Below are 22,566 nucleotides of genomic sequence, written 5' to 3'. Positions count from 1 at the left end.
ACAGAAAATGGAAGAAAGAACATTTCCCAATTCATTTTATAAAGGTAGCATTATCCCAAAACCAAAGAAAGCCAGTAGGGAAAAACAAAAGAAAAAGAAAACATACTGGTCAAAGTCCTTCGTGAACATACACAAAAATCAGGACCAAACTATAAGCAAACAGAAGCCTGTAATTAAGGCGTACCCTGGAGCTATTTTAGGTTCTGTTCCATACAACCACAACAAAGCAAGTATCACAAGGCAAAATTGGGGGTTTCCCAGTGCATATAAAAATATTTATTAATAGTCTATTAAGTGTGCGACAGCATATGCAAATACCTTAATTAAAAAATACCTTATTGCTAAAAAATGCTAACCATCATCTATCTGAGCTTTCAGTGGGTTGTAATCACTGATCACGGATCACCATGACAAATAATGAAAAAATTTGAAATTATCATGGGAATTACCAAACTGACAGACTCAAAGAGAACAAAGGCGGTCAGAAAAATGGTGCTGGCAGACTTGCTTGCTGCACAGTTGCCAGAAACCTTCAATTTGTATAAAAAAACAAACACGCAGTTATCCGTGAATCATAATAAAACAAGGTATGCCTATACATAAAAAGAATTATAGACCATGGCCAAATGGGGTTTAATTTAGGAATAACAGGTAGGTTTAATATTCAAAAATTATGTAATGTAATTCATAATATTAACAGGTTAAAGAAGTTACATGATCATATCAATCAATGCAGAAAGGGCAATGAAAATTCAATAACGCATCCATGACAAAACCGATCAAACTAGGAATAGAAGGAAACTTTTTTATCTTGATAAAGAATATAAACCAAAAGCCTACAGCTAACATTTAGGTGGTAAAAGACTGAATGCTTTCCTCAGAATTCTGGGGAAAAGGTAAATATGCCAGCTGTCATTATTACTCTTACACAACATTGGGCTGGAACCTCAAGCCAGGGCAGTTAAGAAAAGGAAATAAAAGGCACACAGATCGAAAAGGAAGAAAACCTGCCCCGATTTGCAGATGACATGATTGTGGAAGTGGCTGGCCTATTTGATTGCTTCACCATATTAGAAAAGGGATTCTCAAGTTTTTGCTTTTGCCTTTGTTAGTGTACCTGAAATGCCCAAACAAACCCAATAAAAAAAAGGAATCCTTTTCAAATGTTTGACATTCTTCCTAAAATAATTTTCTCACATTTTGCACACTGCTCATCGAGGGGGTCTTAAATTTATTATGTACAACACACACAAATGTTCCACCTGTCAGAAGGGTAATATATAATATATCAGAGAGTCTGGAGACCAGCTGCCAAGACTGGTATCTTGGCTCTGCCTCTAACTGTGCTGCCACCGTGAACAAGTTTCTTAACTTGTCTGCTCAGTTTCCTCAATTATATAATGCTGATCAACAGTACTTACCTCAAATGTGAGAACATGTGCAAATGAGAATAGCATCTGATGTAGAAAAGAGCTCAGTAAATGTCAGTTACTCCTATTATTGCAGATCTGTGAAATAAATGTCCTCATTTCCCCTTCATGTTTTCTTCTAGTCAAAGAATATGAACATGACTCAACAAAAATTTAATGTTTGAGGATTTTCATCCAAGAGCAAGATTATGTATGACACAAATTAGGGAAGCAAACACAGAAAATATGCAGTAAAGAAAACTGGTTCATATGGCAAAATATTCAACCTCACAAGTTATTGAGAAAGTGCTAGTTAAAACAGCAATGAAGTACCATTTTATAACTAGCAAATCAGAAGTAATAAAACTAATAGCCAGTGCTGACTGGGTTGTGGTCAACAGGTATGTGACCTTGCTGCAAGTGTGAACTGACTGGCAAACAATTTGCAATGCATTTGAGAGGAAATAAACTCCTGTCTGTCTCATATGTGGTATTAGACTTCCTGTACTTCAGCATTTACAGCTTTGTCTCCCTCTCCTCCCACAATGGACAAGAACTAACTCCAGATTCAATCCTTTCCGGTGTGTTATCTGACATGAGAAGGAAGGATGAGAAATGTTAAAGCCAAGGCCAAGAACTATAAGCATATATAGGGGAAGGATAACATAAAGGAACTAATAAGACTCAAGTATCAAGAAGGGATGTGGGGCCAAAATAACATACTCAAGATGGGATTAGATCACATGAGGGCTTTCAAGATTCAAAGTTTGGAGACACTGCTCTGGCAATGTACCTAGAGATAACAGGACCTACATATAGTAATCTTATGGTGGGTGGTAGTGCTTCTTTTGAGTTCTTAAAGGAAATTCAACCTTTTGAACTGGAAAGCAGAAGACATTAAGAAATATAATAATCAACAAATTTTGAGTTCTTTTGGTAAAATAGATGGGTCTTTTTATAAATGTATAAGAATGAAGGAAGATAAATACATTCTCATTCACCAATAGATTGTACTGATTGGACTATGAAAAGCCTGACAAAAATCTCTGAAAACAGGAGACTTCAGATAAACGTGGAGGGCAGCATGCAACAGACCTTCTCCCAGACTTCTATTAAAAACCGGTGAAGACTTTTGAAAAACTTAAGATTGCACAGACCAATTACTAAGCATATAGAAACATGATATCCAAACATCACTGAGTCTACATCAGGGCTCTGGCATTGTATCTTCACAGAACTAACCACAAACAGCTCCTGCATGCCTAACAGCATCCTTTGTGTTCCCATTGTTGGTCCAGATACTTGCTTTATAAGTCTTCCTTACCTAAATGACTTTCTTAACAACAGAAAACACACTAATATTACCTTAGGAATTAAACTAATTAAAAGCTGACTATCAGCTATATTTATCCTATAATTTAATTTCATCTGTTTCTTTGATTTTTAATTTTGCAAACAGAATTTACCACCAACCATGTATCTCAGGCTCCCCAATATATATATAAAAGAATTGTGTAAGAAAACGTTTGAGGACATGCATAAAATCACAATCACAGTAATTGGACCACAGTTACACTAATTAAGAAGAGAGGAATCTATACTCATTTATAAGTGATTACATAAAGGAAGAGAAGATACGGGTTAAGTAACAAAACATTACATTTTTACATAAATAAGTAAAGCCAAAGTTCTTTGTTTAAAAAACAGGTCAAGGTGAAGGGGTAAATTTGTACTTTTAACTTCCAGATGCGGTCATTTGGGTCCTTTTGCCTTGGATGTGGTTTCCTTTGGAATCTTTCCATTTTGACACTGAGTAAATCTGGCTACTGTAGAAACACCATCCACAAACTTGGTTTTGAAAAGGACATTTGCATTGTTGAACATACCCTCCTTCAGTGACACCACAATGAACTTAAGGGAAAAAGAGAAAACATAAAAGATACTTTTTGTAATCTGAAGAAATGCACTCCTGTTTTTATTCTGGGGTTAAGAACTGTCTGGAGATATGCTGATTTTGTTACTTCTTTCAAAGCTTGGCTCAAAGCAAATGCACCATCCTCAAATGCAAGTAACAAATAGTTCTAATATTGGGCACGTAGATGAATTCTAGCTTTCTAAATTTGGTTTTAGGAGTCTCTTAATTTTACCTGGAGTGCGTCATCACCCAGGTTTACTAATTCCTGCTGCTTGACTGCTTGTTGCTGTCCTCTGCAGCTAGCTGGCATCACTGTTTTGCTGCTAGCTCTAAATGCCCCGCTGAAATAGCCTTCTCTCTGATATTTTAAGAGTATCAAAGAAGGCTACTAGTTCCTACAAGCACTACCACTAGCTCAAATGGAACATTTACAGAATTAAGAAAGGGTACCACTTCACTGTTACCTGCTAAGAAGACTACCATAATAATAGTCTGTGATAACTACGATAAGTGAAGCCCCCCGGAGTTGTACGGTGCATTACCAATATAACCATGTGCGGCAGGCCCAGTTCCTGCAGCAACAGTTCGATAAAAAACAAACTGTTCTTAAAGGGGCTTTTCTCTATTTCCTACCCAGGAAAAATGACGAGTGCCCCCATCAAGTACCACGTGATTTTCTGATTTCCTAAAACAGTCTTGCTTTGGGTGTGTATCCTCTGGCAGCTAGCTAGAGAAAAAAATAATGTTAAATTAATTCCAAATTATGGGAAACTTAAGATTCTCCCTCAGGGTACAACCAACAATGGTAATGCCTGGCTCTTTCTTTAATAGGAAACCAAACCTTTTTTCCTCCTATATCCATTTGAATGTAAGTATATGTAAATATTCACTATATATTTAAAGAGATACACAACGCTTTAATATTTCTCAATCCTAAATATCTTCATATTGGCCATTACTAAAGAATAGTTTCAGAAGAACAAATAACTAAAACTATCCCGGAGACGTTTTTTCTGGTTCTTACCTGAGAATGTGTGAAATGAGTACGCAGCATCTGTCCAATATTCTGGGTGTGAGAAAGGTCCAAGGCTGCATCTACCTCATCCAGGATATAAATTGGAGCAGGTTTGAAGAGGAGCATGGATAATATTAATGACAAAGCTACTAACGACCTGCAAAAAAGACCAAAAGAGAAGTTATCAAAAGTTGATTTTACCACTCTTTACCAAAACACTGAAGCAAATCTGCTATCCTCTTATTATGGAATAGTGCAGATTTAACTGAAAGATCACCATAGAAATAAAGAATCTTAAGTTTCAAACTTCAACATTTTTGCTGTATTAAAATGGTTCTCTTATTTTAGCTTTTCCTTTTTTCTCTTCAATGGAGTTTTATTTTGAACAGGTTTATATTCTTTCCAATCAAAGAATCAGGATAATTGGCACTTACTCTTAAGGAAAGATCATGTTAAGTATTCTCTTTCCTTCCCCAATTGCTGTTAGATGCCTAGGTAGCAGGCGAGTGAGGGCCATATACTTACTGGTTAAGACAACCGCTAGTGCTGGGTGATACTGTAACTGGTTTAGGTGCCCTCTTTCAAACTTTTACTATGCATGCATCTATGAGTACATACACATTCTTATTGGCACCATTTAAGAGTAAGTTGTATAGATTATAGCCCATTACTTCCCAGTGTCAGAAGTTCAAACAATTATTATGTGATGGTTAATTTTGTGTGTCAACTTATTTGGATTACGGAGTACTCAAATATTTGGCTGAACTTTATTTCTGGGTTTGTCTGTGAAGGTATTTCTGGGTGAAATTTGCATTTGAATTGGAAGACTCAGTAAAGCAGTTTGTCCTCTCCAATGTGGGTGGACATCACACAGTCTGCTGAAGGACTCAATATTAAGAAAGGTAGAGGAAAGAATCTGTTCTTTCCTGCCTCATTACTTGAGCTGGGACATGGATATTCTGCCTCAGTGTTCCTGGTTCTCAGGCCTTCACACCCAGACTGAATTACACCACTGGCCCTCCTGGATTTCCAGCTTGCAGACAACAAATTGTGGGACTTCTCAGTCTCCACAATAAGACGAGCCAATTCCTTATTAAAAAACAACCTCTTCACACACATACACGCCCTGCTGGTTCTGTTTCTCCGGAGAACCCTAATAATACACCTTATTTAAAATTTGTAGTTAGGCATCTCAGATTCTATAGGTCTTTTTCAGTTCTCTTCTAGCTAACCATCCCCTGTAACTGTAGCTGGTTTTGTTCAGAATCCTAATAATTCTTATATTTTTTTCTTAAACATTTTATTTAAAAAAGGCTTTTTTTTTTTAAGGTGAAACCAAAATATCTAGCAAGGGAAATGTATGAAACAGTGCAAAAAACAGTGAGACTGACTCTACCTCAATAGAGGGGAGCTGAGGTCATTCAAGCAACCTAAAATTATATTTCATTGGCCTTCTCTGTGCCAAATGCTTATGGCACTGAGCTTTCTTCCAACTTAATTTTTCAGAAAAAAAATATCTCACCAAGAGTTAAAACTACTGTGCTGGATATATATCTAAAATAATGGTATATATCTAAAAATAATTTTGTATCTTAATTATGGAAATAATTTTCAGGTCCAATAAGAAAATAAGCATACATTTTAGGTTTTCCTCAAAATATTTTCTAGGACTTTGGCAAAAAAAGTTAGATATTGGGATCTGAACTGTGGAATTCAATTTTAACAGTCACCAGAATGTGTCTTATACTGTTAAAATATTTAGGAATCTTACAATGAAATAAATCAAGGGACCATTATTCTAATTATAAAAATGACAAAGGATTTCACAAGGAAAATTAACAGGTCTTAGTATTTTCTACATATGTAAGAGTAACATGATGGCATCATATGGCACATGAGAACAATTTAAGGACTAGGATTGCACATCCTGAAAGGGAAAAATAAATAATAACCATCTTTAATTAATGTGAATATTCACGATTTTCTCTTAGTAGGTTTTAATTATTTGGTTCTCTGCAGCAGGTAAGGAGGGAGGCCACATGACCTCTTAAGTTTCTCCTTAGTATGCTGATTATCTGAATTCACTCCTTTATGTAGATCCAAGTTTCCTTCTGGTAAATCCTTTTCCTTTCACCTGAAAACTTCCTTTAACTTGTACAGTTCTGCTGGGATCAAACTCCTCCAGCTTTTGCTTTTCTGAAAAAAATATTTATATTGACTTCAATTTAAAGAATATTTCAATTAGACATAGAATTCTTGGTTGACATGTTTTTCTTTTAGCACTTTCTAGATGTTGTTCCAGACTTCTGGCTTGCACAGTTTCGACAATAAGCCCGAGGTCATTTTTCTCTTTGTCCCTTGCTGCTTTAAGATTTTTCTAATCATTGGCATATAAAAATCACAATTTCATATAACATGCTTTGCTGTGTTATTGTATGTATGTGGGGGGGGGGGGGGGGATGTGTTTATCCTACCGAGCGTTCACAGAAATGAAGATTGTGCGTTTGTAGAACTCATCAAATTGGGAAAATCTGGGGCCATTATTTCAAGTATTTTTCTGTTTTGCCTCTTCCTTTCTTCTTTGAACTCCAAATACACGTATGTTAGATGGCTTGATGGTCACTGAAGCTCTGTTTTTATAGTTTTGTGTTTCTCAGTTTAGCTTTAATAGTTTCTATTTGCTGTGCCTTCAAAGTCATTCATGTTTCTTTTACACTGTCTAATCTGTTAATGTCATGTGGTGAACTTTTCCTTTCAGGCATTTTTTTTTATCTCCAGAAATTCCACTAGGTTCTTTTTCCCCTGTAATTCTTGGAAATAACTAACATAATTCTATAACTTCCTTGTCTCCTATTTTTATCACCTGCCACTTCTGGGTCTGTTTCCATCGAATAATTTTTCTCTAGGCTATAAGTCACATTTTCTTGATTTCTGTCCAGCGCTTTTTATCAGATGCCTGACACTGTGTTATGTTAGCGTCTCAAGTTACATGAGGATCAGCTTGCCCTCTTCAGGGTATGTGATGAACTCTGCTGTGTGTGTAGAGTAGCTTTCACTTCGGGAACAGTACAGACTGAATGCTAAGCAGGGGCCTCCCAAAATTCTAATCTGTTTCTTTAACTTAGTGAGACTACTAGGCTTCATATGGATTCCCCTCCCTGCACCTGCAAACCAGAAATTCTCCTATGGAGAAAGCTGGGGTGAACACTGAGCTCAGCAGTTTTGTTTCATTGCTCTCAGGTATCATATTCTTGGCCTATTCATTTCCCAAAGTCTGAAAACAGTTGTTTTTCATATATTTTATCTAGTTTTCTAATTGCTTACCCTTATTTCTCCTTTGTTGCCTACTATCTTAAAGGTTTATTTATTTATTTGAGAGACAGCACGCACATACAAGCGGGCGGAGAGGGAGAGAATCCCAAGCAGACTCCCAACTGAGTGTGGAGCCCAATGTGAGGCTCAATCCCATGACCCTGATATCATGACCTGAGCCGAAATCAGGTGTTGGACGCTCAACCAAGCCATCCAGGTGCCCCTGTTGCCTACTATTTTAATCAAATGTTCTTAAAAAAAATCTGCAGTCTTACATATTAAGCTCCTTAAATTCTACGTGTAAAGATTAACTAACAATTTTCAATTTTGTTTTGCTTAGCTGTGAGATCATGATGGATTATAATACAATAAGAGGAATGAGAAATTATAATACTGCAAAGGGATTGCTTACCTCTGACCACCACTAAGTTCTGTTAGGTTTTCTTTCCAAGTATTTCCTAAAGCAACCTTGAACTCCAAACCATCCAATACAGTCTGCCCCTCTGGTGGTGCAAGCATAGCATTAGCACCAGGCAAAAGAGTAGAAAAAATAGACCCAAAGTCCTTGTTCACCTGGATTTAAAAAAAAAAAGATTAATATAGAAAGCTTTCCAAGAAAAATCAAATGTTGGTATGTATATATTCAATCTAGCAGATGCATTTTATTGTCTGTTACTAACTCAGGTTTTGACATATTATGGCCCATGTGACAAATCTGGCCATGCCCATTCATTTAAATATTGTCTATGGCTGTTAGCACTAAAACAGTAGTCTAGTAATTGCAACAGAGACCATATGGCTCACAAAGCCAGAAATATTTATTACCTGCCCCTTTACAGAAAAAATTTACTGAGCTCCGCTCTAACTTCCAAGGGGAACTACAGGCTATACTTCTAACTCTGTCCTGGAATTCTGATACTGTTGTAAGCTGTATTATAGGAACCTTCAGAGACACACAACTGTATAATACAGGAAACTGAAGTTGCAGTTGGGAGAGGCAGAAAAGGAAAACTCTTTTTTGGCATAAAATGTTCTCTTATAAAACTTGTTTTGACTGTTTTGATAGGCCAGTGGTTATCAGCCAACCTTAAAAAGCCTAAGATCAAGGTGAAGTCTAGGAAAAAAAGAGGCATGAAATCAAACCACCAGATCTGTTCAAGGTGTTGAATGGTCCTTTTCTGTAGGCTTCTTCTCAGCCAAAGAAGTTGTCAAAAGACTGGAACAGGACAGGAACAGGACTAGACCCCAACAGAAAAAGGCTAAAGAAGCTGTCTGGTTTATCCCCATTAAGCCACAGATTTACCTAGAGATTTAGGTCAATATTTGAATTGTAATTGGGTAATTTCTGTGCATACACACTTGATCAATGATTTGAGAATTTTCAAATACACAACTAATAATCTTAGAGTTCATCAAATTTGAGTGTGTACATTCACAGGCACAAACCCATGAGGATCTGACAGTCATGTTCTCCAGAGAAATCCCCAAATTCAAGTGCATGAATATTGGTACTAATGAGATCCAGATACAATCAATCAGTGCTACTGAATACAGATGTATTAAGGAATACAGTTTTAAGAGCAACTGCATTACATGCTGAGTAATATTCTACACAGGGTTAATAGGTTTTAGTTTTTATCTGGGATAGATTTCTAGAGCTAGGTGAGGTTCATCACAATGGAGAGGACCACTGTCTTTTTTGGGAATGATAAAGATAGCAGCGTTTATAAACACCTTTGGTTCTTTTTCTTTTCTTTAATTTTTTGGCCAGGCAAGAGAAAAGCACTAAACAGAGGATTAAAACAGTAGACTACTACTAAACCCTTAACATGACCATGGATACCATGTGGAAATTCCTCCAAAGGGTAAAAGAGAAACTTATCATCAGTTAATGGGCAGAGAAGAATACAGCCCTATTCAAGATAGAAAATGCACTACATTCATGGACAGATATAAAGGTGAAATTCAGCAATCAAATTCTGAAAATCCAATACGTTAAGAAGGAAACAGAAAAATAAACATAGCCAATGCTGAAAATACTCTGGCTTTCTGAATGAAGTGTGCTAGAAGCCAGAAGGAAATATATAATGCTAATAATAACACTACTACCTCAATAGGTTATTGTGAGGATTAAATGAGAAAATTAATATGAGAATGGTACTTGACATATAAGTATTCAATAAATTTACCTGCTTTGAGAGAACCTTGGAAATTGGGGGAACATCAATTTAAAGGATAAATCTGTACTTGCACTAAGTCCAGGACCCATGGGGAAAACAAGAGACAAAACCTCTCAGATCCAGTGTTAAGTCCACATTTATACAAGAATAATGGGACCAACTTTTTGCATGTATTTTAAAACAAACACCACAGAGAGATGGAACACTGAAAATAAGTTATAGAGTAGTAAAAACAAGGTGACTGAAAGGGATAATTATGCTGCCATTACTGAAAATGAGGTTTTCAGAATTATGAATAATTACAGAAATAAAAAGCAAAAAAAGAGGCAAGGTGCCCAATTAAATCCCAGAGGCATGGGACTGTTGAAGTACCAAACAGAACAGTAACTTATGTTTGGAATCTTTTGGCTGAGAGTCTTTTGTTAGGACAGATACAGGAAAACTTCCACATAAGAGGCTAAGGAATTATCCTACAGGAGACAAATACATGCAGTCAGGGAAGTAGAAATAATAGTAAAGAATCCTGAAATCTGCCAAAGTTGTCATAAGATAAAACAAAAAAGGCACTTAGGATTTTGCTGAATGACAGTCCAGTGAAAGAGAATTCTAAACTTCCTTGCTCACTGCCCTTTTAAGGGCAACAAGGGCGACAGCAGTTAGCAACTAAAGGCAATTTTAACTTTGGTTCTAATCTAGAAAAAGAGAATTCCAGTTTTTCCACCTTTGGCTATATGATCTTAGGCTATTTCAACTTTCTAGGCTTTGATTTCTTCATCTATAAAATATGGATGGCTAACTATCAGTTATGGAATTGTTAATTTAACATATAAAATGCTTTGCTAAAAACCTACAGAATGGGGCGCCTGGGTGGCTCAGTTGGTTAAGCGACTGCCTTCGGCTCAGGTCATGATCCTGGAGTCCCTGGATCGAGTCCCACATCGGGCTCCCTGCTCGGCAGGGAGTCTGCTTCTCCCTCTGACCCTCCCCCCTCTCATGTGCTCTCTCTCAAATAAATAAATAAAATCTTTAAAAAAAAAAAAAAAAAACCTACAGAATGCATAATTATGAATTCTGAAATGCGGTTAATAACTTGTAAGTGGTAAGGAGTATGCCAACCTTGTTAGAGTAATGTTCTGAGAAGGAATATTTGACCTCTTTGAGCCTGGGCCAGAGAAACCAAGGAAGTTAGAACCAAAGGAGTCCTTGGGAGGTGCTTTCCAACAATCAGAGCTTCCCCAGTGCAAAACTGAGACTGCTTCCAGCTTCCCAGCAGTGGGGTATGGCAGAAATTGGACAGAATCTAAGGTTTCAGACAAATGGTATCTCCTTTGAAAGTAACACAGACGTGGAAACAAGGTTAAGAATGAAAAATAAAGAAATCTAGAAAGTCAGAAATTTAATATAACTTAGGAACCAGAGAAGTAGACTGTGAGAGTATGATGGAGGGACACAAATTTACCTTTGCAAATCGGTAGCAGTCAAGTCTAGAAGGTTTTAATTAAAGCATGAGTGTGTGCAAATCATCCATTTTAAATTCATCTCAGTGTATAAACCTACTGACCATTCTTCATCCTTTCCTCATATAGAATAAATGATAATATTTTTGGTTCAAATACCTTTTGCCAAGCAATATTTAGGGCTTGGTTTTTCTTCTGGTCAAGGTCTTCTATAGTTGCAAGGATTTTGGATTTGTCATTTTCTACAATTCTCTTCTTCTTCATCAAGTCATTATACTAGTAAGATAAAAAGCATACTTAATTGGAAAAATATAAAATTTTCTTTATATTCTAGAATTCAGTCAGGATTAGAGGTTTAATTTTTATATATAATATGTACACTCCTGTGTAACAAAGATATACTGCATTAAGAGTTATAATGTAAACCAAATCATGAAAGTAAATATATCACCTATAGGTAAAATTTAGTTGCTATTGAGAATTTATAGGACAAGCTCCTGAAGTATTTTGATTCCACTAATACTCCCACCAGATCTTTCTAACAGCCAAGGCAAAAAAGAAAATGTGTCGTATGTAACCTCAAAAGTAGCCCTAGCATGCTTTCTTCTTAAGGTCAGTTTTAGCAGTGACACAAAAGTTCAATTCCTCATCATGATGTATGAGTCCTACATAATTTGGCTCTTATTTATCTGACTTTTTGGCATCCCACTCCTCCCCAGGCTCCAGCCATATGGTCTTTTTTTCAGTTCCTTGAACATAATAAGCTCATTACAGCCTTCTAGCCCCTGCATTGTTCTCTCTTCCCAGAATGCTCTTTCTCTGTATCTGACATAATTGGTGCCTCAAGTTTCAGCTCAAACAGCACACCTTCAGATTGGTCTTTTCCTGGTTAATGTAGAAATTCACTGAAAAAAATTTGAGGGAGGCTGCAGAGGGATAATTACACCATGAGTAGCAGCAGAACTTTCTAAAAATCCTCTTAACTCATTTCTCCTCAAAGCTTCAAAGGAGGCTTCAAATTCTCCCTGAAAAGTTCTAGCCAGTCCTGCTCGCTTCCTTGCTGTCTCTCTGCTTAATGGCCAAGCTCCTAAAACTCCTCTCTACAATTTTCTCTTATTCCTTGCATAATTCCATGTAGTTTCTTATTTGGACAAACACAAAATACAACAAAACAAAAGGCCATCTTACTTAACGATAGAGCCTTTCCTTCTGGTAAGGAAATGGGAATTGGAGAATTCTTTTAAAAAATATTAGACCAGTTATCATTATCTAATAAAAGCAAACAAGTGAATAAGTTTCACGATATGCAGTTCAAATTCAGACCAAAGATTTCTCCTCCACAAATATGGCATATATTGCAAAGCTTTAATGGAGAAATAAAAACCAGGAACATTTTATAGATAGATCACAACATGAGCGTTATTAGCCTATTTGGTATCTAACATTATATTCTTTGTAGACACAAAAGTCAATAACAGTTACAAAAAACCCCATTATAGCAAAACTTCTTAAAAGTAATTGAGCTCATAAGTATTACCACTTTTAGAGAGCTCTCATAACTCTATGATACAAATTCAAACAGAATTTTGCAAAATTAAAGGTGGTATAAGGCATAACATAAAATTACTCAGCTATTTCCTATGGAGCTGTCAAGAATACGGATTGCTTTCCCCTGTGGATTTTTCTAGTAACATGGCAGACTATAAAAGTTTTGTCAGGGTTGGGGAGATGGATAACATTATCAAGTAAGTGAGCATTAAAACAGAAGATGCTGCTGGACTTACAGATTAATAGAGGAGTGGTTATGGATATAACAATATTAATCATTACTTAGGTAATGGTTCTAGTATACCCTAGAGTCAAAAGGAAGACAATAGTTATGGAATGACTGGTAAGGAGGCAGACAGCAGAGTACACCTTATTTTTCAAAGCCCTTTCAAGGCAAGTGAAAGAAAGGATAGAAATGTGAGAAGTTAACTAGAACAAAAAGTAGAGTTTTTATTTACGCCAAGAATAAGAAAAGGGTAGAATATGTTTGTGGCAAAGCCAATAGAAAAGTTATTCAAGGTACAACAGAATATATAATTGATGATGCAAAACAATGAAATAAGAAAGAACTGAAAAAGAAAGGGAAAACAGAAAGCAATTCGGTAGCAAGGGCATCAAGCAACAGATTTCCTCTAGTACTTGTTGCCGGGGTCCTAGATAGCCACTGAAGCTACTCGGGTGGCCGGTCCAAGGAAAAGGACTTACCCGCTCTTCAGCTTCTGTCAGAACATTCATAGCTCTCATGTTGACATTTCTCCCCAGTTTCTCCTTCATTTCTTGCAACTTCTGAAGTCTCTGACCAGCTTCTTTTGGGTTGTTGGTTTTGAAATCATAGGCACTATTAGGTTGCCCAAAGAGGTGTTTCTCTGCATTAATCCAGTCATAGTCTTTCAACATTTTGGAGACCTAGCCACAGAGGATAATAGAAGCATCTGTCATTGTTTGCAAATGGACATTTAGAAACGAGTTTCTTGGGGCGCCTGGGTGGCTCAGTCGATTGAGCCTCTGACTCTTGGTTTTGGGTCAGGTCATGATCTCAGGGTCCTGGGCTCTGAGCTCAGCAGGGAGTCTGCTTGAGGATTCTCTCCCTCTCCCTCTGCCCCTACCCCTGCTTGTGCTGTCTCAAAAAAAGTTTCTTAAATATTTAGTAATTTTAAATCAATGACTCATTTGTAAAAATGAGGTTCACTGTGAACAGTAAACCTACACTAAGTATGAATATTTTTACCTGGAGGATAGGCTCAAAAAACAGATCTTCCCATTACTTAAGCACTGGAAGAATAGCCAGCTAGCTCAAATTTATACAAAGCATATGTAAAACACCTCTGTTAGAATGAAATATAAGTCAAATTCAATCAATTGCTTCAAAAACAAGTTGTGAAAGTTAAAATTCTTATAGGAATACTTAAGTCATAGATTTGGTAAATTTATGGAAGCCTAATCCTGACTGACAATTCTGAGGAGAATTATTAGATAAATAAAAAACTCCCTAAACGTTGACTCCATTCCCTTAGCTGCTCCCTTTTAACAAGGCACAGTAATGTACTTTATATAATATAAACAGTTAAAAATTTTAAATTATAGTGCTTAAGGAAGACTTTCTTCTACTAAAATTGTTTAAGGTTGGTTCTGACTGGTAGAATCGAATCCTTGTCCATTTGTTTGTCCTTATTAATTCCATGGGTACTGTCTCACCTCCAGGCTCCAAAGAGGATCCTTTCCAGTCTGCCTTCCCTGCTGATCCATAAGCTCTATGAAGGCATTCTGGGTACATGTTGCTTATCCTTATCTTCAGGGCCTGGCTACTATCTGATACTACTTCGTATGCAATAAATATTTGATAAATTATATACTTCAAAGAATCCTTGACTTTTTAGCAGTTCCACTTGTGAGTCTCCTTTTCACTTCCTTAACTGTAAATAAAATCCCCCAGCAATCACCATACTGGCATTTTCAATTACAAAAAACTATTAACAATATTAACATTGGTAATATTTCAGTGAATCCACTAATATTAGGCTACCAGCCTAATGGGAAATCAACAATAAAATATTAGGATATTAATGATGTGGCTATGAAAATATTTGTATTTTTTAAATTAAGTAATGAACCTGAACAGGCACACATGGCTCTTTCAGAGGGTAGGGTGACTGTTTTGTATGTTCTGATTTTTTTGAAGTTAAATCTCTTCTACTTTTAAGGTGCTAAAGAAGATTTAAAAGGCACCAAACTGTTACACACTCATCAGAAAACATGATGGGTGAATTACTAAGACTTCATGGGTACAGCCTCTTAACCAAGCAATGAATTTCTGCAAAAGCATGTATTCTTTTTAAGTACTTAAGACACTGTGATACATAGAAGGAAGAAACTTTTTAAGAGTGACCAAAAACTGAGATAACCTCAAAAAGATAGCTGCTTAGCAAAACATCAGATTTCAGGGGCGCCTGGGTGGCTCAGTCGTTAAGCGTCTGCCTTTGGCTCAGGTCATGATACCACGGTCCTGGGATCGAGCCCCACATCAGGCTTCCTGCTCAGCGGGAAGCCTGCTTCTCCCTCTCCCACTCCCCCTGCTTGTGTTCCCTCTCTCGCTGTATCTCTCTCAAATAAATAAAATCCTTAAAAAAAAAAAATCAGATTTCAGAGGCTGCAAAATTGACTGTACAGATCCTCACAAGGACATCTGGAAGCCAATTAAGTCCTTATTTTAGAAGGTGCCTGTATATATATATTTCTCTGAGTTTTTAATTCATTTTGAAATAATATTTACTATTAACATATTAATAGTTCTATGAATATTTCGGTATTAAAAAATGGTCAGTTCCATGGGAGACCACTATTCAGTAAAACATCTTGGAGATAGGGATACCTGAAATTTAGAAACAAAACATTTATGCCATTTGGTGAAAATGAACATTGCTGAGAAGCCGTTAAAATAGCTGTAAGCCTCAAAATTATGTTACACAGTTCTGCCATTTTATTGAATTCTTCATTGAGCAGTTTACCAGAATATTTCAACAACTTAGAAGTAAAAATCTGATTACGGGTAAAAATAAACAACACAAACGTGCCTTTGCAGCAGCATCTTCAGCTTCCCGTTTATGTTTGCTGATGTTGTGGTCCAGTTCCTTAATTTTAAGCTGAGAATCATTGTTTTGTTCCTTATGTGTTGCTACTTCACCATATTTAGCTTTAATTACGTTGTCTTGGGCTGTTATCACTTCTTTTTGCTTGGTCACCTCTTCTTGGGCTTTATTTACAGACTCCTGAAACATAATTCAAAGACAACATATAGCAAGGTAATATGGACCTATTTTTAGTTTATTAAAAGATCTAACAAACTTTAGGGCAAGATGGGAATGTGATTACAGGCAGATGGTCACCTAACCCTCTACATTTCATATCCCCATTAAAATGGCTAATTTACATACAGGAGAAAATTTGTTTTACCACTAGAAATAAGATGCGTTGCAGTGTTCATGCTGGAAGCAACAAAGTTTCTGCTGGATACAGCGTAGTTGGGATCAACTTGCAGAGGGGAGGAGAGACTATAGGAATCTGACTTTTGAGGTCTCAAAAAAGTGGCATTTTTTGGTACTTAACAAGAAGATAATATGACAGATCCCCAAATATCATTTACCAGGAGGGGTAGAATGTGGGCTGGGGCTTTCTACTTTTCCCTTCTATAGTTATAAGCCATATTTACCAGTGAAAATGGAAGGTCATAATGTTTGGTTCTAGCACAAGGGTCAAAACAGAAAAATAAGAGAGAAACTTTCTGAATAAATAGATCTGTGGCACAAAGAAAAACTTTCTTGCTTTGATTTTTATTTTCCCCTAGTTCCCAAGGTTGAAGCTACTCAATCTCCAAAGTGGTAATTATAACTGCAATTCAGTCTATCACTAATCCCCTGCCCCGCAAACCCCTTTGCTTCATCTTAGATCTTAAAAGAACTCACACAAATATCTAAACCAAAAAAAAACCTAGTTCAACTCATATTTAGGTAGGGGGAAAACCTAAGTAAGACAACTTGCTACAAGCATCTGAGGAAGAACGGTTCTTCATGATGAAAAGCACAAATAAAAAATCTAGCAGTATTTTAGGCATGCTCATTAGGAAATTATCATTTTGAGCAACAAAGAATACTTAATGTTATGGTTAGGTTATTGAATGTTCTCAAAGTGCTTTAAATTCCTTATAATGTTTAAACTGTGTCATTAGAGGGTCTTTTGAGGAAGGAAAATAAATCATGGCATTCATATAAAGACCTGAAGATATTTTAGCTTTTTGAAACCTTTGAAGAACAAGAAAAGCAAGTGCAAAATACTCTGGTGATATTAACCAAAGGGAAAAATAACAGACATAGGTTTATTAACTAACAAACACCATATGTAAAAAAAAAAACATGTTTATGAAGATTCTCTCAGGGCTACAGGTTAAAAATTGCATTGCAGGGGCACCTGGGTGGCTCAGTAGGTTGAGCGTCTGCCTTTGGCTCAGGTCATGATCCCAGTGTCCTGGGATGGAGCCCTGCATTGGGTTCCCTGCTCCGTGGGGAGCCTGCTTCTCCCTCTCCCACTGTAGCTACCCCTGCTTGTGCTTGCTCTCTCTCAAATAATAAAATCCTTAAAAAAAAACTGCATTGCAGTTTTGACTATTTTAATCTTTTTTATAATAGAAATCTGTCACTAGGGTTGAGCAGAAATGAAATTTTCGTTTTGTCTAATTAGTTATAGGCAGTTTCTTTTCTTAGCCTCCTGGGAGAGTCCTTTGATACTCTCATCAAGGAAAGGAAACAATTTAGAATGCAGAGCCTGAAAGAACAACCTTTAAAAACTAAGTGATCCATTTTATACTTTTCCATAAAGAGAAATGGAAATAGGTACATGTTCTAACTTTGACTTTATTTAGATTGAGAAAGGAGTACCTAATTATTTTCACATTTATTTTTGGAAACACGTATCTAATTTTTAAATGCTACATGAAAAATATGAGATTAAGACAACAAATCAGAAAAAAAATTAAAGATAGTTCTAAAAAACTAAAATTTACTTTGGAGGCAAAATAGAAACTGAACAGAAACTAGAAAATTTAATCAGCAACACAAAACACAAAGCTGAGAAGCATTTTGGTCTCTTAATTTCAAAAAAAGAGTAAAAACTGTTATTCTAGTGATATGACAATGTGCTACAAACAAAAAAACTTGAATTTAGCCAAGAGGAGGATCAAGAGGAAAGACCTACTTTCCAAAATACCACATACAACATTAAAATAATCATTTCAAAGGAAAAACATAAAAGAAAATGTAGAAGTAGACGACACAAGTAAGGCAAAAACACCACAATGAACGTCAAATGAACGCAACTCCCTCTTCGAAAGCTATCTACATTCAGTTACAATGAAAATCAAGGATATTTACCGATAGTATCAATAGCAACATGACAAAACTTTAACAGCATGGTGACTATCATGATACCGTACTGTATATTTAAAAGTTGCTGAGAAAGCAGATTGTAACAGTTCTGATCACAAGAAAAAAAAATTATAACTGTGTGGTGACAGATGTTAACTAGACTCACTGGGGTGGTCATTTTGCAATATATACAAATAAATCATTATGCTGTACCCTTGAAACTAATACGTATCAATTATACCTCAATATGAAACAATTCAAAGTCAAAATCAAAGAAAGGGACAAGAGAGTAGCCAATATTCAGGAGGGACAATCTCTAATAAAGACATACCACAATATGAATTTGCAGGTGACAGAATGTCTAACATGGGAAATCCCCTCAGCCCTAAATCCTTTACTTCCCCGCTTCTGATATCAGAACATTTCTCCCCCACCAGCAGCAACTATAGTCAGCCTCACCAGTAAAGGATGCTGTAGGGAAACTGTAGAAAGAGGTTTTACATCCCAGTTCTGGCATGCTTTTCTCAAAAGCAAGTTTGTCATGTGCCAGGGCTAGCAGCTTGCATGGCTGTCCCAACATCAAGCGGGGGGCGGGGGGGGGAGAGGAGTGTGGGGCTTTGCAGCATGTTCACATGGCCAATGCCCCTGGCATCCCATGTGGCATTTCAAACTTCACCACCAGGAGGCCACAGTTATGTCTTCTCCAACGAGATCCGGTTTGCAGCCCTACAAAGTGCAATGAGGCTCTTTGCCAGATTCGTTCCTTCCATGGGTGAACTTCCTCAGCCCTACTCCCCATATCTGCTGCTCCTATATCATTGAACACTCTCTTTACTCTTTAGTGATCCAGCACACATCATTCCAAACTCCTATTGCAGTCAGTTTTCTAAACTTAGCCTGTTCGAATTACTGTGTACTTTTTGTCTTCAGAGTAGAGCCAGACTAAAACAATTAGTATTATGTCAGGACTCTTTCTGGATCAGTAATCACTGTTTTTGCCTCTCATCAAGACAAGAATGAAGAGATTGAGACCTCTAAAGTCAAACATCTTCAAGCCAACATTTCGTAAGTGATTAACATTTGCTATTTCTCCAATATGGTAAGTAAACATTACCTTATTTTTAGCCACCTCAGCTGCCATTACTTCAATCTGTACTTCATAGGATTTGATAGCTTCATTTACAGCTTCAAGCTGTTGCTTATAGGATGCGTGCTCTCTCTTGAGCTCTTCCAGCTCCAGAGTGATAGCTTCAACTTCCTATAAGAAACCATTATCTACACACTCAACAGGCTATTAATTACTGAAAAATGAATACATACATATCAACAAACTTTGTAAGATTCTCATTCAGGTAAGACCCACAGCTTAGTTATTCAACTACCAAAACACATGTAAGCTGTTTCCCCTGAAGAAAGAAGGAGAAAGGAAATTTATTTTCCTACACTTAAAAAAAAATGATGACAAACGTATGTAGTTTTTACAGGTTCAAATTAGCATAAACTATTTCCTTTATCCTTTTATTCCTACAGAGAAAAATACAGAATTCTACATAAGAGATAAATTAGCAGAGGAAAAGCCTTTTTTAAAACAATTATTCAATGTAAAAAAAAAAAAGTTTTCTCAATTTTCTTCTTTCCCATTATACCCTTTAGTTTGTTAGAAAATACTCTGTGCAGGCATTTAGTGACAGAATATGAAGAAAAATAGATTTAAATAAAATCATCTAGAAAAGCAATTCAGAGCACAGCCTTTGGAGACAGAAAAGGCTAGGTTCAAATTCCAGTTTTGGCACTATCCAAAAGATAAAAGCAGTTATCACCACCAGTCTACAACTGAATGGCACTTTGTAAAGTAACATGCTTTGTCTTGTATCTATCTTTCACAGTATCCATTCACATAGATGATCACCTAATAGAAATGTCACCACTCAAGCCGATAGGACATAGCTCTACTACAGGATACAAGCTTTGGTCTATTCTTAAGTGAAGCATTTACAAAAAGGCAATTTTGCTCTTTCTCTAAAATTAGCAAGACATTGCAACCCATCCTTATAATTATGACATCCATTACAAGGTTTTCAGCAAAATGACTTAGAAGATGAATACTTTATTTCCTAAAGAACCATAGTGTGCTTCTAGATGTTGTGGTGAATACTGATGAGTAAGGCCACCTTCAGCTCTATATTGACAATAGAAGATTGGTTCCATTTCAAGAAAGGTTATTACCTGTTGTTTTTCTTTCATTTTCTTACTAGAAGCATCTGCTTTCGTTTTGGCAAAATCCAGTTTTTCCTGAGCATCCTTCAGTTCTTGCTCCCTTTCAGCCTCTGCATTTTTCATTTTATTCTCCAATACTTCATATTTTTCTTCTGCTTTTTTCTGAATTTCTTTGGTATTTTTTAAGGTCTCCTCACTTTCCTCTGCATCATAAAGTAGGCAAATGTGGCTTAATGAGGTCTTCCAACTATTAGTAGTTACAGGTAATGGTTTATTAATGCCTTATAAATGCACCTTTTAATAGAAGAAATGGTCTGAAAAACTGGAGGCTAAAATTTAAAAAAATTAACTGTTCCAACCTTATTCTAGAAATGTTATGTTGAAACACAGATCCTACCTAAGAGCCATACTTTAATCATCTAAAGATCTATGAAGAAAGTATTTCCAAGCATATGAACTTGAGGAACATAATAAACTTTACCTGCAACTTACTTAAAAGATCACAGATCATCTTTTTAATACCTTTAGTACGCTTCTTAAACCAGAATCGACAGTATAACTATGGTATTTTCCCCTTACTTAATTGCCAAAGGCTTAAAGTTAATTTCATAAATAAGCTTATGTTGTATTCTTTGCTCATTTATGCCTTTTCTTAAAGTAGAGAAATACTAAGAAAACTTTTCTAGGATGAAGCATAGGAGAAATACCTCTAATTTACAAAGAAAAAAATAAAACCAAGATAAAATGAGCACATTACTGTTACAACTGCCATACACTGTTTCAGAATGTAGATACAAATATAACCCTGGAGACCATGACTACACAATGTCCTATACTACTTTTCAGTGCATATCACTATAAGAAATCAAAGAAAATTTTTTAAAAATACCTTAAAACAAATGAAAATGGAAATACAACATACCAAAACTTAATGGGATGCAGCAAAAGCAGTTCTAAGAGTAAAGTTTATAACAACTGCCTACATTAAGAAACAAGAAAAATCTCTAACAATCTAACTTACATGTAAAGGAACTAAAAAACAAACAAAAAACAAAGCCCAGGTTAGTAGAAGGAATGAAATAAAGATCAGAGCAAAGGTAAAATGAAAGAGACCAAAAAATAATAGAAAAGATCCATGAAAGTAAAAGCTAGTTCTAAGAAAGAAGGAATCGACACACTTTAAGCTAGCCTAAGAAAGGGCTCAGATAAAATCAGAAAAACAAGGACGACATTACAACTGATACCACAGAAATACAAAGGATCTGAAGAGACTATTATGAACAATTATATACCAAGAAATAGGACAACCTAGAAGAAAGAGATAAATTCCTAGAAACCTACAACCTACAAAGACTGCATCATGAGAAACAAAATCTGAACAGACCAATTAGTAATTGGTAATGAGATTGAATCAGTAATCAAAAACCTCTTAACAAACAAAAGCCCAGGACCAGATGGCTTTACTGGTGAATTCTACCAAACATTCAAAGATTTAATACCTATCTTGAAGTCTTTCAAAAAAACAGAAGAGGAGGGCACACTTCGAAACTTATAAGGCCAGCATTACCCTGATATCAAAACCAGACAAGGACACCAGAGGAAAAAAAAATTATAGCCTAATAACCCTGATGAACCCAGACACAAAAATCTTCAGCAAATATTAGCAAACTGAATTAAACGATACATTAAAAGGATGATACACCATGATCAAGGGGGATTTATTCCAAGGATGCAAGGCTGGTTTAACATCTGCAATCAATATGCTACACCAAATTAACCAAATGAAGGATAAAGAGCATGTTTTCAATAGATGCAGAAAAACATTAGACCAATTTCAACATCCATTTATGATAAAACTCAACGAAGTGGGTATAAATGAAATGTATCTCAACATAAAAAAGGCCATGCAAGACAAGCCCACAGCTAACATCGTACTCAATACTGAGAGGCTGAGTTTTTCCTCTAAGATCAGAAACAAGACAAGGAGGACTCTTGCCACTTTTACTCAACATAGTACTGGAAGTCCTAATCAGAGCAATGAGGCGAAAGAAAGAAACAAACAAAGGCATCCAAATTAGAAAGGAGTTAAACTATCTCTA

The 22,566-nt window shown here is 36.2% G+C and overlaps 1 protein-coding gene across 1 annotated transcript in view; it reads right to left on the bottom strand.

Annotated features, from left to right (window-relative positions):
* Nucleotides 1–378: 378 nt before the first annotated feature.
* SMC2 (structural maintenance of chromosomes 2) overlaps nucleotides 379–22,566 on the bottom strand; it is a 62,963-nt gene continuing 40,775 nt past the window's right edge. Inside the window, exons 18-25 of the mRNA XM_032418476.1 lie at nucleotides 20,477–20,670; nucleotides 19,365–19,508; nucleotides 15,908–16,102; nucleotides 13,542–13,742; nucleotides 11,448–11,564; nucleotides 8,064–8,224; nucleotides 4,349–4,496; nucleotides 379–3,320 (exon numbers count right to left, since the gene is read on the bottom strand). Of these exons, the coding sequence (XP_032274367.1) occupies nucleotides 3,162–3,320; nucleotides 4,349–4,496; nucleotides 8,064–8,224; nucleotides 11,448–11,564; nucleotides 13,542–13,742; nucleotides 15,908–16,102; nucleotides 19,365–19,508; nucleotides 20,477–20,670 (1,319 nt within the window). The 3' untranslated portion in view covers nucleotides 379–3,161. The remainder of the gene's footprint in view (nucleotides 3,321–4,348; nucleotides 4,497–8,063; nucleotides 8,225–11,447; nucleotides 11,565–13,541; nucleotides 13,743–15,907; nucleotides 16,103–19,364; nucleotides 19,509–20,476; nucleotides 20,671–22,566) is intronic.

Source organism: Phoca vitulina, unplaced genomic scaffold (assembly GCF_004348235.1).
Source record: "Phoca vitulina isolate PV1807 unplaced genomic scaffold, GSC_HSeal_1.0 scaffold21, whole genome shotgun sequence".
NCBI classification, from domain to species: domain Eukaryota; kingdom Metazoa; phylum Chordata; class Mammalia; order Carnivora; family Phocidae; genus Phoca; species Phoca vitulina.
This window is presented reverse-complemented; position numbering and strand designations above follow the sequence as displayed.